The following is a 17,472-nucleotide window of genomic DNA, read 5'->3' on the forward strand; positions in this document are numbered from 1 at the left end:
TATCTTTTCTTGAATTAACAGTTTCTACAAAATAGATTTATTCCTGTTTTCAGGTAATGTTTGCTGAGCATACAATAATTATTGTTATTCCTTCAAAAATATCTCAAACTAGTAATTTCTTTTCCTACTATTATAGATGTTTTACTATATATGATAGTGTCTCAAGAAAAGATTATTCGCTTCTTCATGTGTCAAAAGCGGATAATTCTGGACAGGCATGGATTCAAAAGTTAAAATTTCAACTGTGAGCTGCGACACTATTACTGATTGGTTTAGCTAAAACATTCCCATTTCTGAGACTAGGGTAGGATTGGTCATTTATTGTTTGGGAAAGATTTTGAAAAGGTTTATTAGAGATTTACACTATTATCTATCCCATACAGAACCAGTTTAATTATCAAACTGAAATTAACAAGTTTTGATCTGTAATATTCATGTATTTCCATGTTTAAAGAACTATAATCCAGCAGAATCTTAAATTAATATATTATATACTACGATAAAAGGCACATCAATGATATGAAAACATCGATGACAATTTTTTTTTTGTTGTAAAATTTTTAAAATTATGAAAATAGGTGACATTTTCTTTAAAGTTAAGAATTCAAGAATAAAGTCTATCTTGTTTATTTGTTGTCCTGGGTCACTTGGTAAAGATTTGATCAACTAAATTAAAACTAAGATGAAATCATGTTTAGTTTTTGCTTTCTCAAATATAGTTATTTAGGAGTTCATTTCTTTAATCAATGATGAAACTATTATTCATCTTTGTAAAAAAAAATCAAAGCTTTATTCATAGACTTGTCTTTTATTTGAAAAACATTTGACAAGTTATTTTGATTGATTACAAATATTGGTGAATCTTGTTAAAATAATTCATCAAAAATAAATTACTACTTTATTGCATTCTTCTGCTTCACTTACTTTCATTTCCAATAAGTTTATTATTCACGCAGCTGAAAATAGATGACCTATACATGAAAAAGGTACAAAGTAATTGGAAATTTTTTTTTCACATTTACAATGTTGCTTTTTTCCCTAACATATCAAAGCTTGTCAAATAAAACAAATATTTTGTGACAACATGAAACCGCATGAATATTGCTTTGTCCAGAAGCTATTTTAATCAAAAAAATGTGCACACAGGTATTTGACAATTTGATAAAATTTCATCTTGTAACTCATTTACAAAAAGGAATATTGTAGAGTAAAAGCCCGATTTTATTCAGTTAGATCTGTAAAAGGCAGTCCATTGTCAGACAAAAGTCAAGCTAATTTGAATTTGATCATTTGTTTAAGGAAATCAACCCGCTCTTATATGGTAGGATAACATGTACAGATGAATAAGCTATGTTTGAACTAAGAATTAAGTAGAACATGTTCAGAATACTGACAAGTTAATAATCTGATTCCATGTTTTATTGATAAATCTAGCTTGTAACATGTCATGTTAAACATTCCTATCTAATTATATATAAATACCACTTGGTTTATCATAAACAGTTAAGTGGACGGAACCATAAGTCCCATCTGAACTTTCTATAATACTTTTTACAACTGATTTGTTCTGAGTTTCATACCAAATTTGTTAATTATCATGACTTCTGATCATTGCTTCTTTTTAAAGATTTCATAATTTCAACTCCCAAAGCTTATTATTTTATTCCATTATGGACATTTAAACTCACTATATGTTTCCTGAGGATGGTTATTATCTATAAAATATACTGATCAATCCTTTACTCAATTTTAAATATCCAAAATGAAGATTTTACAACAGACATCCATTACTCAATTTTTTTCTCCACCATGATAAGGACTTCTATAACAGACATTCCATTACTCATCTTTATCTAAGCTTTTACCATGGTGAAGACATTTATGAGAATTTTTATATTTTAGACATTTTATTCGATTTTGTATATCCATATAATGTTTATTTACTTCAGACATTCTATTACTCGTCTTTATTTATACCATGGTGAGGATTTTTACATCAGAAATTCCAATACTGAAATTAATCTAAGCCATGGTGAGGACTTTTACAACAGTCATTCCCATACTCAAACTTATCAATACCACAATGAGGACTTTACAACAGACATTCCATTACTCAACCTTATCAATACCACAATGAGGATACCTAATGGTGGGTTTTCTTGTGTAGTCTACTTACAAAGTTATTATAACCAGAAACAGCTCGCCAGTCCAAATGATTTTCATCAGCAAGTCTAGGATGGTCTTCTGTATTTAACATCAGATCATGCCATTATTTCAATTACCATGATTCAATAGAGAGAGAATAGATCTATAATGTCCCATTTATCATTCACTCATAGATTATCAAATTAGCTTAAACAAAGGCTGTAGAAGAGTGTTTGTAAAGAGAGATATCATAAACTAATAATCAAATTAGATCTATTGAAATAGCCAACATAAGATCGTGAGATAGAGATGCCTTTAATTATAAACGTGCCATACTATTGATTTTGCTTAATAGAAAACTCCTTTTTACTGTTTTTACTTCCCTCAGTTATATTAAGAAAGAAAATTAAGTGTTTGTACCTCACATAAATAACTTACTGGTACAGAACAATAAACTATCATCTGATTGAAAATAACCAAGACAATTTCACCATCTTACAAATGAAAGCATCTTCAAATTCATTCAATTTCCTTTTGGAAGTTTATTATACCCATTTACAGATGGGTCAACCTGAATAACAAAGAAAGATCACTTTTGAGGGAAGACAGTTGTTTAACCACATGCAGTATGCAATGATGTAGAAATATCCCTTACTTGAATTGCTAACTTCCAAAGGATCCCTAACAAGCGCATTCTGTAGCACACAGAAACCATCCTGATATCTTAAAATTCTAGGAACTCTAAAAAACAGACCTACACATTTTTCTCTATTATATATCCATCTGTTTGATTGTATAAAAAAAACAACAGTAAATAGTAAAGTTTTCATACAATGAAATAAAGGTTCTTGATATGATCATGGGATGTAGAAGCCCTAGTTGAATCCCACATATCTCACATGATATATCTTGTATAAAAAGAGACCTACATGTCTTTCATTTTAAACATCATATGTAATATCAAATAAGCTCCTTTAAAATGATTTAACATGGTGAATGATGCTAGTGAATGGAACATTTACCTAAATGGGACAAATCAGACAGATTATACTGTAATCTATTTATAATATTATCTTGCCATTTTAATACATAAACAGCCAACTATATAAATTTTTCCTTAACTGAATGTACAATTGTATGATACGAGACCATCAGTAAAAATATCAAAATCCACTACAATCAATGCTGTAAATCAACGGCTGTCCTGAAATTTATTACTTTTGAAATATATTGTACTACTTACAAAACATTTATCAAATGAATATATTAATGGAAAGAGTTTTTTCAAATAATCTTAAGATGCAAAATGTGCGAATCTTTTATAGTTAATGCCTTCGCCTCGAAAGGTAAATGATAGTAGGACAGACAAGTTTTACTGGATGAGTGGGTTGGTCTTTTAAATTGATTCATACAATTTCTTGCATCTCTCAGTCTTCCCACACATCATCTAGAATAGACATTCAAATACCAGTCTGACATTATACAGAAATATACTCCATTTCATAAAAGATCTAGACACCTGGGTCAAAATTGTTAAATGTACAATAGCTATTAGCATCTACTTAGCATCTAAAATAATAATCTGGTATTCTATGCGACATCTCATAACAAATTTGGATCAAGTAGAATCAAAATAAAAGATCTGAGGCGCCACCATCTGAACCAGCACAATATGTAAAGTTATGAAATACAGGCGTCTGAATTGAACTTCAACATTTGGATGTAAAGGATAAGGGTATTTCGAGCTTGTGAGCCTAGGTGCTTCTTGGTCAACCATTGTGTTTGATACTTGAGGTTCCTGATATTCCAGAAAAAAATTCCAGACTTAATTGTGATTTGACCATTGCAATTAGTATTCAAGCAAATTAGTATTTACAATAGTGAGAACTAACACAAAGAGTTAAAAAAAACCGTTTTAACAAGATTTTAATAAGTAGGCTTAATCTGTATTACAACATTATACCACTCCCTACCATACATCTTTTATCTTTCACTTCAAACAAAATTTAACCTACAGCTATACAAGACAAAATCAATACTTTTCATTTTCAAAAATAATATAGAAACAGCCAACACTAATAGGACAATAATTTTTCAATATAGGATGTTATGTCTATATATAGAAACACATGACGAGCAAGAAAGAACAGAAATGACTACTTGAGAATTAAAGAAGCAAGGATGAAAAATCTATAATATTGTTCTAGTTCAGAAAGAGACAATACAAAATCTATAATGTGTTTAATCTATGCATTAATGCATCTAATGCATTAAAATTCTTTATTTAATTTAAAAATAACTTGTTACCAATATGATGAGATTTCGATTCTTTTTTAATTCGTCAAAGTATAAAACAAATTAAGTCATAGTCTATATGACCACAAACTTTAGCAGATTGTTCTTCGCTAGTACCAGTACAACATTAAATAACAAAATTCAGTATTTCTTAATGAGACACCAGAGACTACATGAAGAAATGACAACTTTTGTTGTCTTGTCATTTCAGTAGTTATCTCCCTTCGATTGTAATGGAGATGGGAGTTAACACCTCATTATTGAAGTTTTCATTGTCTCAGGCAATGTACATGTTTAACTCTTAAACTGAGTGTAAATGTATTGTCATAAAGGTTTGACACATAAAATGGTGTCTCAAGTCAGAGATATTTTCATCCCATGATAGATGCATTATATTATCGATATGTTTCTCTCAATTAGAAAAAAATAAATAATATGTATCTCAATGTATATGAGTTTATAATCCATGAGTATTTGTCTAGATGTACAATTGTTTCTATGTGTCTAGATGTACAATTGTTTATAATCCATGAGTAATTGTCTAGATGTACAATTGCTTATAATCTATAAGTATTTGTCTAGATGTACAATTGTTTATTATCTATGGGTAATTGTCTAAATGTACAATTGTTTATAATCTATAAGTATTTGTCTAGATGTACAATTGTTTATTATCTATGAGTATTTGTCTAGATGTACAATTGTTTATTATCTATGGGTATTTGTCTAGATGTACAATTGTTAATTATGAGTAATTGTCTAGATGTACAATTGTTTATTATCTATGTGTATTTGTCTAGATGTACAATTGTTTATTATCTATGAGTATTTGTCTAGATGTACAATTGTTTATTATCTATGAGTATTTGTCTAGATGTACAATTGTTTACTATCTATGAGTATTTGTCTAGATGTACAATTGTTTAATATTTGTAGGTATTTGTCTAGATGTACAATTGTTTATTATCTATGAGTATTTGTCTAGATGTACAATTGTTTATTATCTATGAGTATTTGTCTAGATGTACAATTGTTTAATATATGTGGTTATTTGTCTAGATTACAATTGTTTATTATCTATGGGTATTTGTCTAGATGTACAATTGTTTAATATATGTGGTTATTTGTCTAGATGTACAATTGTTTATTATCTATAAGTATTTGTCTAGATGTACAATTGTTTATTATCTATGAGTATTTGTCTAGATGTACAATTGTTTATTATCTATGAGTAATTGTCTAGATGTACAATTGTTTAATATATGTGGTTATTTGTCTAGATGTACAATTGTTTATTATCTATAAGTATTTGTCTAGATGTACAATTGTTTACTATCTATGAGTATTTGTCTAGATGTACAATTGTTTAATATTTGTAGGTATTTGTCTAGATGTACAATTGTTTATTATCTATGAGTATTTGTCTAGATGTACAATTGTTTATTATCTATGAGTATTTGTCTAGATGTACAATTGTTTAATATATGTGGTTATTTGTCTAGATTACAATTGTTTACTATCCATGAATATTTGTCTAGATGTACAATTGTTTAAGGTTTGTCTAGATGTACAATGGTTTATGATCTATGAGTATTTGTCTAGATGTACAATTGTTTACTATCTATGAGTATTTGTCTAGATGTACAATTGTATATTATCTATGAGTATTTGTCTAGATGTACAATTGCTTACTATCTATGAGTATTTGTCTAGATGTACAATTGTATAGCATCTATGAGTATGTGTCTAGATGTACAATTGTTTATAATCCATGAGTAATTGTCTAGATGTACAATTGTTTACTATTTAATGGGTATTTGTCTAGATGTACCATTGTTTACTATCTATGAGTATTTGTCTAGATGTACAATTGTTAATTATGAGTAATTGTCTAGATGTACAATTGTTTATTATCTCTGAGTATTTGTATAGATGTACAAATGTTTATTATCTATGAGTATTTGTCTAGATGTATAATTGTTTATTATCTATAAGTATTTGTCTAGATGTACAATTGTTCATTATCTATGAGTAATTGTCTAGATGTACAATTGTTTACTATTTAATGGGTATTTGTCTAGATGTACCATTGTTTACTATCTATAAGTATTTGTCTAGATGTACAATTGTTTATTATCTATGAGTATTTGTCTAGATGTACAATTGTTTACTATTTAATGGGTATTTGTCTAGATGTACCATTGTTTACTATCTATAAGTATTTGTCTAGGTGTACAATTGTTTGACACACATGAGTACTGGTCTCAATGTACATGATTATCACATATGAGTACTGGTCTCAAAGTACGGATGTGTTAATGAGATGATCAAGTTGATCTTGTATAAGGTTTGTATAAATGTACCAGTGTTTATCATGTAACAGTATGTGTCTTAAAGTGTTTCAAAGTTAATCTGTTCTAATATAAGACTTTCTGGTAAAAGATATGTTAAGATACCATTTTCATATACTGTATCAAATGAAATGAAATTCTTGATATAAGCTAAGATTGTAATGTATGCAGTACAACAGTATTAAAAACTTACAGCTGGTGGTAGTTCTCTATCATATCCTTCACTTTCTTCCTCTTCTTCAACATATCTTGGTGCTACAGCACTAGCCCCTCTTGATTGAATGTTTAATGGGTGAGTTTTCTCTGATATTGGGGGTGGAGGAGGGGGGCTGGGATCTCGTGGTTTAGCGGCATCTGAATCTAATGGTGGTGGTGGTGGAGGTAAATCCTCTTCTATTGGAGAATTCAACTGAAACAGATGACAAATTAATTATATATACTATATACTGACTTCCTGATAAGTGATAAAGGAGAACATGTATTCCAATAAAACATTTTTACCAATTTGAAAAGATAACGACTATAATACTCTTCAAAATATAAGTCAAGAATTTTAAAATATTGTGTCTTCGGCAGTGAAGAGCTTTAAAAGTGGCATAAAGGTCAGTCTAGTGATGCTTGTTGTTTGAGACAATAATTTGTATACAATCAAGCAGTTCTACAATCTTTGAAACAAAACCTGATCTGAAACAATCTAGATGTAACTCTACTTACATCCATTTTTGGAAGATTATTGGTTATTGGCAATTCATGTTCCCATTTACTGGCAACTCTCAATGTCTCCAATGTTTTCTCTTGATTACTTTTGGAATCATCTAACAATGTACATTCATAAAACTCTTGAATATCTGAAAAATATGGAGTCAAAAATTTATTTGCTACCCTAACAGACAGTATGAATCTTCTAAGATAAGGATACAAAAGGGTAAATGCATGTTAGTCTCTTTTCTACACCAATGCAGTGCTCATTTGTAGTTATGTCAAGTTTCTTTTGATAGTAAGTTTATTGCACAAAATAGGTTGTTTCGAGGAAGACTGGAAAAGTCAAAATGCAGTATGTCTTGGAAGTTTGATTCAACTTGGAATCTTTCTATAACATGTTTCATTTGAAAGACATCCAGGATATCAAATATCAACCTATTAAGACATAACTGTCATTTCTGACTAATCCAGCCAGACCAACAGAAGTTAAACTTTGCAACAGGTCGCAGACATCTTTAAAGAATCAAACTTCTTTCAAATGAAAGATTGTTTGGTGGGTTACCTAGAACATCAATTTCCTGTTAAACCGATCATTTAAACCGATCATTTAACAAAGCTTTATTGAAATACGTCAAACTGTTAGTGATAGCATTATTAGACTTTCTTCTTACATTGTAATTGCAACTGTTTAATGGAGTATTGGAAAAAACTTCTTTCTTTATTACTAAAACCACTGGATTTCAAAAAAGGTCTTGATAGGTAAATCATACCAACTACGTATGTCAGTTACAAGGTAAAAAATTGCCAACCAGCAAGAAAGGAAAATCTCAACCAGGGCCACAGCATCTTCATAATGGTCAAGGTATCATGTCTTCATCTTATACCTTGACTGCAATGGTTCACTTTCTTGTTCACGACACTTTGTGAATACAGCAATTTAATTTGATTGTAGGGTAACGAAATACAGCCATTCTGAGCCCTCTACAGAATGACTTTTTTAATAAAAATAATTGCACATGAACAATCCAAACAAATCAGTGACTGTGAAACAAAAAAATAGGCCACTGCAGACAAGGTATGAGATGAAGACATAATAGCTTAACATTGTGAAGATGGGGCAACTGATGAATTTGTCTATATTTTTTTTTTATTTTCGGATTTTTGTCACCATTTAAGACAAAAATCGAAGTAAAAATGTGAAAGAAAACCAGAAAAAGAAGACTAAGAAAGATGAGATTCATTTATTACAAGCTGTCTCAACAACAATGAGATTTTTTTCCCCTTATCTATCCTCTTATATCTAATAGTATTATCATTTCACAATCGAATCAAGATTGTCTGGATGAAAGAAAAACAATTAGTGGTTTAGACACAATCGTTGAGTAGACTCATCATTATTGGCCTGCAAGCTGTAAAATTTACCCTACAGCTTTCTTCACTGTATTACACTGATCAGTATAATGGTGGAAGTTATAGCTGGACAACTAAAAGCCAAGAGAATGAAATCTTGAGGTTTGCTGAGATGTGTAAATTTAAGTGAAAGAAATCAATATTGACCATGATTAGCTTTATCATTAATTCTAACTATTTTCAACTTGCTTTCCTTCCAATCAAACTAACCGCCATAAACAAGTTTTACATCTTCCACATATTCTAACAATTTCCTAATACAAATTATATTTTACAAGATGGAAATAACTAAAATAACCCAAATACCCGGTACTACTAGAGAATTAGAAAGAGAAAATCAACTTATTCCACAGAGATAGTTTCTACATGAATTCAATCTTGAACCTATGTTTGGTAATGGAATATTTGAATGAGAGATAAGCGCGGAATAGGTTATACATTGCCAAGAGAATTTTAATAACAAAATTTCTATATACGGTTAATGACTATGGCTTAACAGTAATTTGAAGTACATTAATGGATAAATTTTAGTATCAATCTAACATCCAGAAATGTTTTCATTAGAAATACTCAGTACCTATTTTTTTGACACAAACAGTTGAGAGCTAGAAAATAAATGGAAATGTTGTGTACTATGTATCATTTTTCAGCATATATTTGTCCTAATGAGGACAGGCAAATGTCATGCAAGGTGTAACTAGTAAAATTTTCCAAGGACAAGAGCATTAAATTAGAGTACTTTTTTTTTTATTCCCAACTGGTTGAGGGATCTTTATTGCGCACACAATATTTTTCAATGCAAACAAATAGATGCTTATCAAAGTCAGCCCCTCTGACAGGGAGAAACCTGGTTGAAAATTCCAAAGGTTTCATCTTCCATCTGGATTGAACCATGGTTAGCAAGTAGGCATCTAACTCACTGAGCCAGCAGAGTTGATTTGAAATGTACGGAAATTCCTTCAAAAATACATCATGCAAGGATTTCACTTTATATTTCTATATATGATAGAGTTTCAAGAAAAGACTTTGTCTTTTTAACTTTCAAACTCAGATAATTCTGGACACAAATGGGTTTGAAGGCTAAAATTTCGACTGTGAGCAGTGAACACTATTACTGATTAGCTTAGCTAAACAATTTCGGTTTCTGAGACAAAGGTGCGATTGGTCAAATGAATGGCGTCTGTCCTATTTAGTAGAAAGATTCCAGGGAAGATTGCCTCCTGAAACTGGGCGTCTAATAAAGTTATTGTTATTATTAATCTAAATCCTTAAAACCATTACTCCCTCTAACAAAGATGTTATTAAACACACCAATATGTTTTCAAATACCAGTGCGGTAGATTAAAGTTAGACTAAGTAGACATTAATCTCATTGTTGGATTTCTATTGGAAAAAGTGATACAGGTAGCGGAAAACTGAGATCTACTGTTAATTAATCAAATATTCAGACAACTAGTTCCATTAGTGGAAATAACTTAATATATGTGCGTAAAGTAGAGAATTATCTAACACATTTACAGAATAATATCAGTTAGCTAAATCATGTAAGAGTACAATATAAAGTGATTATTGTATATAGTGGGTCAATGTGATCCCTCTGATTAATACTAGAGTTGAAGAGAACTTGAGATCAATATCTTCCAACTCATCATCAGACTAGAACCTTCTAACTAGTAACGATAGAATAAAAAACATAACTAACAGTCGTAAATAGTTTTTTAAAAACTCTTACATAATTCAATTTTGTTCAGACACAAAAAAAATACATTCACAAATTTTAGGTCTAATGGTCGAACATATTAAGAATGTTAAAAACAACAACGGATATAGGCTTCTATTAATTTCTTTAAACACAATGTTTCATTACATATACAGGTAACGTGCTCAAATGTCTTACAAGAATATATCAAAGATGAGTTCCCTTATTTTTATTTTTGAAAATGAAAATGCTAATACTTATATGAATATAAAGTAGAGGTGTTCTAATGACTTGGAAAAATACTAGTTTGTCTCACATTTCCATAATAAATTCCTAATTAGCTAAAATAGAAGAGAATTGCCAGCAGAATTTCAATGACTGATCACAGAAGATCAGTAAGTCTTTTTTTGTTTATCCAGTTTGTACATACATGGACATTTATGATTGGTTAAAAATCTTAATTATATGCAATAAGAACATAATGATATGATTAAGAATACATGATAATTCATTAGAAACACCAATTAATCAAATAGTTTGCTTAATTTGACACTAAAAATATAAGGAAACCCATCTTTAAGAATGTTGTTGCTACTAATAATGAACATTTTCATTTATTCCAAAAATAGTGCTAGTAATTTCTACATAGTAGTATTTCTATTATGTGAATTAATTCTTCTTCCCCTGACACACAAAAATATAATCATAAACAGCCAGTGCTTATGAATGCCAAATATCAAAAATTAAAAAAAGATTTATGGTTTAGGTGTAATAAAATAGCTAAAATTTTTGTGTTTATTTTTGCATTTTCTTTGAAGATGCTAATTTTCTTCATTAAATAATTCAAATCACATATCAAAATATCAAGCGTAAGCTTCTAAAACAAATGATGCAACTAGGGAATAACTAAGACAGTAAACCAAGGGAACCAAGTAGATCACATCGGAAGTAAATGGCAAATCGTTATGACTTATCTCGTCAATTTCTTTAACTATTTCTAGACCTCAATTTTGTCATGATATTTTACACGGGTTATTGACTATCTGCATTTCTTTTTATATAGGCCTTGAATGTTTTCAAACGAAACGTCAATCGTCAATCGACAGAATATATATCTCAAATTTTCAACAAAAAAAAAACAAACGGTTGGATCGATTTGACCAGTTGAGATGAAATACTGACAGAATGATTTATAGTCCAGTTAAAATGAAGGTAAGTCTCAAGAAAATGTGATTCACTGGAGAAATTATTAGATTGAAATTGAATAGAAGGCATTTTCAAACACTGTTTATTGTAGCCGTGAATGTGATATAGAAGTATCTACAAATAAATACTTTCAGCAGTGTTTTTTTGTTGATAAAAACTGCTTATTCTTTATCAAAGGCATCATTACTAATGATTTCAAACAGAAAATTTAGACAATATCTTTCAGATGAAAAGTTCAATACCACTGATCATTACGTGCTTCAGAAAGAGAATTCAAATTGGTCTCCTGGCTATGCATTAGCTGTATGTTTTTCTGAAATCCAATCCAGATCTCTGTATCCAGGTCTAAATATCAACTTTAACTTTATACTGCTCATAAAATTCATGATTAAAGTTGTTTTCCTACTCAATACTTTAGATGTATAAAATCACCTAAAATTTCCTTACAGAAAATGGAAAAATTCAATATGCCGCTACATCAAAAGCAGTCCTCATTTTACTAACTCACCAAAGTTTGATAGGCCTTATCGTAACGAAGCAAGATGAACTTTGTGAAGTAAAAAATGTAATATGATGATACCGCGATAATTAGGGTTTTTTTTTTTTCAATCTAAAGTAAAGTAATCAATTTATGTATATTTAAGTATATAAATTATTCATTAATTTTATTACGAATCTACAATCAGTTTATGTAAATAGAAAACAGAGCAAACTCGTTATTTGATTAGTTACAAGTAATTTTAATTAGCTATGCAGACTCTCTATAAGTAATGGTAATTCATTAGAAATATTACCTCACCAATCAAGAATTGGCGACCAATTGGCAAATGTTAATGATCAGGAAGGACATCACCAAGAATGAGCACTAGTCGAAGTGCAATAAAATCGATTTCTTTCAAGAAAAAAACTGGATATAACTTTGTAATGAAGTTTGAGCGATTAAGGTAAATATCTAGTAGTTCTGAAGATTATTAAAATATATTCACGACCCAAATCAACTACCGAAATGACAAACCTGTTACTTTAAATTTTACAGCTTTGGACATATTAAATTACACCAAGTAATCAAGATTTTCTCTGGACACTACATTACAAAATAGAAACCATGTGACAAATATCTTTAGTGTATATTTGTCATCTTGTTACACATCATTCTGTCAATGACTAATCCCTCAGAAAAAAAATTCAATAATTACCTAACAAAGCTTGAAACAATTTACTTTTAAAAATTCGAATCACTCTTTCGATTGCATTCTTCAACGGTTTATCTTGTGACTTGTTAAGTCTTGTGTGATAATCTTCTAGCAGTTCCAAAGCTCGATGTGCATCTACAATAGATAAATGAGACAAAATTTGATTTTAGAACCTGCTTAAAGAAATATGGAGAATAAGCTTACATTATACTTTTGAAGAATCCAAGACTTAATAAAACGCATAATTCTATGCATACATAAACAGTAGCCTCATAAACCTCATAACTCAGGAGTGTTATAGTCAACTTGGCACCTAACCAAAATTTGTATAGGCTTGTTGCCTGTGATCTAACAATCACATTGCAATTTGAACACAAATCAGGCATGTTGAATAAAGTTAAATATGAATGGATCAAGAATAATCTTTCAGGATATTGATATGTTATCATTACTTATAGATAACTTAATATATGATTAAGAATATCAAAGCAATTTATGCCATTAATAGCTTCCTGATTCATTACCTAAGAATCTGTTTATCCATCAGAGATTAACATTTTTTTTTAATTAGTAGAGGAAACCCCTTAGAAAAGGGGTGGAAACTTCTAAGATTACAAAGAGGTGTGGACTATTAGGTAGAGAACTTGTACAGGGGTTTGGGGGCGTTAACCCTTCATGAAGACAGGAGTGGAAATAACAAAAAAAGTCACATTCCTTTAACATAGAGCATATGACCATAACATAATGTGACATCAACTAGTAGCAGGTAGGGTACAGTACAGTGGCTGCTAGGCTACTGGTGAAAGTGTTAGAAGGGTTAATCTTTTAAGCTATAGCATAATATTATGCAAAATTTGCCATGCCCCATCATCATTATAAAATTCTCAGATTTGATTTCGACTAGATCTACACTTACATAACTGGGTAAGAAATGCTGAAGGCCTACCTGCTTTCCGAACTGGCATTTTGATTCTTGAGCGTTCAATGATGACCTGTTTTTGGTAACTTCTGGATGATAATGTTGTTGGATGACAGCTCGTTCACTCCGGTCTGAATCAAGCCGAACCGACTGCAAGCGACAGAACGGTCAAAATCAAGGCCTACCAATTGCCAGCTGAATGCAGTAAAAGGTTAATTCTATTCTGTTCGATTTTCTTTGGATTTGAGGAAGTAAACTGATCTAGAATATCATAATGGTGAAAATGTCACCGATATTAGTAAATAGTCATAAATGTAATAAAATATGGCGGCTTTTCCTTGACGTGTCACGTGATTTTATACATTGAGAAGTACTTTGTACACTAGTAATAGTGTAGTTTTAATATCATTACTGAAAATCAAAGGCTCGGTTAAGAATTATACAGATTCTTCTGGGTTGATATTAGAGTAGTAAGTAATGTTAAAGCTGTTATTTCAATTTTTAAGAATTGAATTATTTAGACATTTCACCACTTGAAAAATAACTTCTCCCATTACGATTTGGCACATGTCGATTTGTCTCACAAGGCCTGATCATCAAGAATTAAATTTTCACAATAAGGCCTACTTGTGGACAGTCTGTTGTAAAGGTGGGCTCATTTTGTGTGAAATGATCGCTTATGTGTATTTCCGCATAAAATGTACCTTTAGTCATAGGGGCATAAATATTTCCCTAATAAAGGTATAAAAAGTGTCGATTAGACTCACGGTCGAATTGTGCAACTTCCGGTTGGTTTAGGGAGAAGAAGGTAAAATAAAGGTGACAGCAAATGTTTTCTTCAGTCCTCAATTCATAGTCTAATGAACACTTTCATATTGAACCTTAGCTATCTAAGTTATAGATCTTTTGTCTGTCCTGGTATTTCTGGCTATGCATCATTTTGTGCCTACTCCGTATTTCATTATGTCATGTTTGTTTACTTATTATCTGAATTACTGAAATGATATTTTGCTCTGTTTGTCTGCTGGATATGTAAAGCTGGTGTATATGGCATGTAGTGGTTTCCCCATGTAGTGGTTAATCAAAATGTCAAACTATTTTCTAACTTCATTTTATGCCTTGACTGTAATCTACTTTCTTATATCATGGATGGTAACAATTTGATTTGATTGTATGCAACAGATACAGCTAATCTGAGCCCTCCACAGAAAGACTGTAAACAATAAGCAATAGTGTTTCTGATTGGCTGTATTTGCTAATGTACAATCCAATCAAATTGATGCACATACAAACTTTCTTGATACAAGAAACATGGTTTTAGCAGTCAAGTTATATGAGCAGTACATAATACCTTGACATTGTGAAGATGTTTAGAAGATGTAAGTTATTAAATCTCATGTTTCTATACACATTCTTGGACAAAAGCTAAACTTTTGAAAATTCTATAATTTAAAATTTAACAAAAAATTGTAAAATTCTTTATGGATATCAGCGACACTGATAGCATCAATTTACACCATTCCAATTTTGTCTGTTGTTCCTGCAAAACCACTTAAACTAGGTGGTTGATGACGTCACAAATTGCAAAGGGACTTAAGTGATAGAATATATTTTGCGATTAGTGATGTCATCAATCACTTATATTTTGTGGAATTGCATGAGCCAAAGACGTCAAAATGAAAATTGAAGTGATCCACATTTATACTATCAGTGGCCCTTAAAATTTAGAAAACCTCATTTTGATCCTGTAATTCAGATATCACTGTGGTATGAGAATAATTAGTATGTAAATTTTATTGTTTCAATCTTCTGTTATTTTGTACCAGTAAAGATTATTCAATTTATAATTTCAGGATGTGCTTTTAGATGAGGAAGAGTTGACCTATGTCAAGATGGCATCCATGATGAATTTTAATAAAGCTGTCAACAGCAGCTTAAAGGTTGCTCATCAAGCTCCAAGAGTATTTGGTAGTCAAATTACATCCCAGAAAAGAGACACTAGTAGCTTGACATCTTTAAAGAGAGGGCGTGGTGGAAGATCATCCTTCAGTGGTATTGTTGCCACTGTTTTTGGATCAACTGGTCAGTTAGGCCGGATTATTGTATCAAAATTAGGCAGGGTTGGATCTCAAATAATTATACCATACAGAGGAGCTACATGGGATGTTGATAAATTTGCAGTGTGTGGTGACCTTGGACAAGTCCTATTCAACCCATTTCATTTACAAAATGAAGAAACATTATACAAGTCAATGAAATATTCTAATGTTGTTATCAATTTGATTGGGTCTGATTTTGAAACCAAATGTTTTAAATATGATGATGTACATGTTCAAGGCGCTAGAGATATTGCAAGGATTGCTAAAGAATGTGGAGTGGAAAAGTTTATTCATTTTTCTGCTCTCAATTCTTCTGCAAAACCTCAAGAAATATTTTTACCTGGAGGTTCTGATTATCTAGCAAGTAAATATAGAGGTGAATTGGCTGTTCAAGAAGAATTTCCTGAAGCTGTTATTTTTAGACCAGCTGTTATGACAGGTCCTGAAGACAAATTTGCATATTCTTTTATAAATCAGTATAGAAAATTTGGTAATACTCTACCTCTATGGAAGAAGGGAAAAGAAACTATCAAGCAGCCTGTATATGCTGGTGATGTAGCTGAAGGAGTTATACAAGCTATTTATGATCCTGATGTCAATGGTAAAACATTTGAAGCTATTGGCCCCTATCGTTACTATTTATACGATATAGTCAAGTTCTATCTAGATGTGGTTCAACATAGACATATCACTATTACTGATATGCACATCCTTTATAAGCTGAAAGTCCAGTTATTGCATGAAAATAACTTGTACGGTAAAAAAATTACCACAGATATGTTAGAAGTTCAACATCTGACAGATACTACAACTGGTTGTCCCACGTTAGAAGATCTTGGAGTTCAACTGACTAATATAGAAGATAGAGCTTTATTTGATTTAGATCCTTACAGATTATTTGGTCACTTCAAAGATGTAGGAGAATACGTTGAACCACCACGACCTAATAGGGTGGCCTTTGCTTAAGCACTTTTGATGATTTAATGAAAGATAAAAATGGAAAGAGAAATATTAAATAGCAAGTTGTTTAGAGAAAAATATTGTATAAATTATTCACATGATAAAATGTCTTTAATTTTTTACTTTCACGTTCGAAAGTTAATTTTCCTTATATTGTTTCCCCTATAAACATTTTTATTGAATATATTGGCTTCTCTGGTCAAAGACATTTTGATGGGCTTGCTTAGGCTTACATGTAATAAGAGATCCTATCATTTCAGAAATTCAGGAGACAATATCAACAATTTCATACATTATTGCAAGGTTAGATGGAGCTTCAAATGTACTGTAGAATCTGTACAGTGTAGTGGCCTGCATACTGGCATGCTCATTACATCAATTATCAGAACAATTTATATACTTTTAGAAAACTGCAATTCAACCAAAAATTGATATCCAACACTGATTAGAACACTGGTAACAGAACTGACTTTCAATCTTGCACTCCTTTCAG

General features: G+C 30.7%; 2 protein-coding genes across 2 annotated transcripts; one reads left to right on the forward strand and one right to left on the reverse strand.

Moving 5' to 3' along the window:
- Positions 1 to 7,544: 7,544 nt before the first annotated feature.
- On the reverse strand, positions 7,545 to 13,137 carry LOTGIDRAFT_58646 (hypothetical protein; the record flags this gene model as incomplete). Its single annotated transcript, XM_009049374.1, has 2 exons — positions 7,545 to 7,639; positions 13,005 to 13,137. Coding segments are annotated over 2 exons (228 nt in total), but the record flags the coding sequence as incomplete, so codon positions are not given.
- A 2,786-nt stretch (positions 13,138 to 15,923) lies between these two features.
- Positions 15,924 to 16,964, forward strand: LOTGIDRAFT_95075 (hypothetical protein; the record flags this gene model as incomplete). The annotated part of the gene is made up of 1 exon (XM_009049375.1): positions 15,924 to 16,964. A coding segment is annotated over one exon (1,041 nt), but the record flags the coding sequence as incomplete, so codon positions are not given.
- Positions 16,965 to 17,472: the final 508 nt, after the last annotated feature.

The sequence above is a fragment of the Lottia gigantea genome, assembly GCF_000327385.1.
Source record: "Lottia gigantea unplaced genomic scaffold LOTGIsca_134, whole genome shotgun sequence".
Lineage (NCBI taxonomy): Eukaryota > Metazoa > Mollusca > Gastropoda > Lottiidae > Lottia > Lottia gigantea.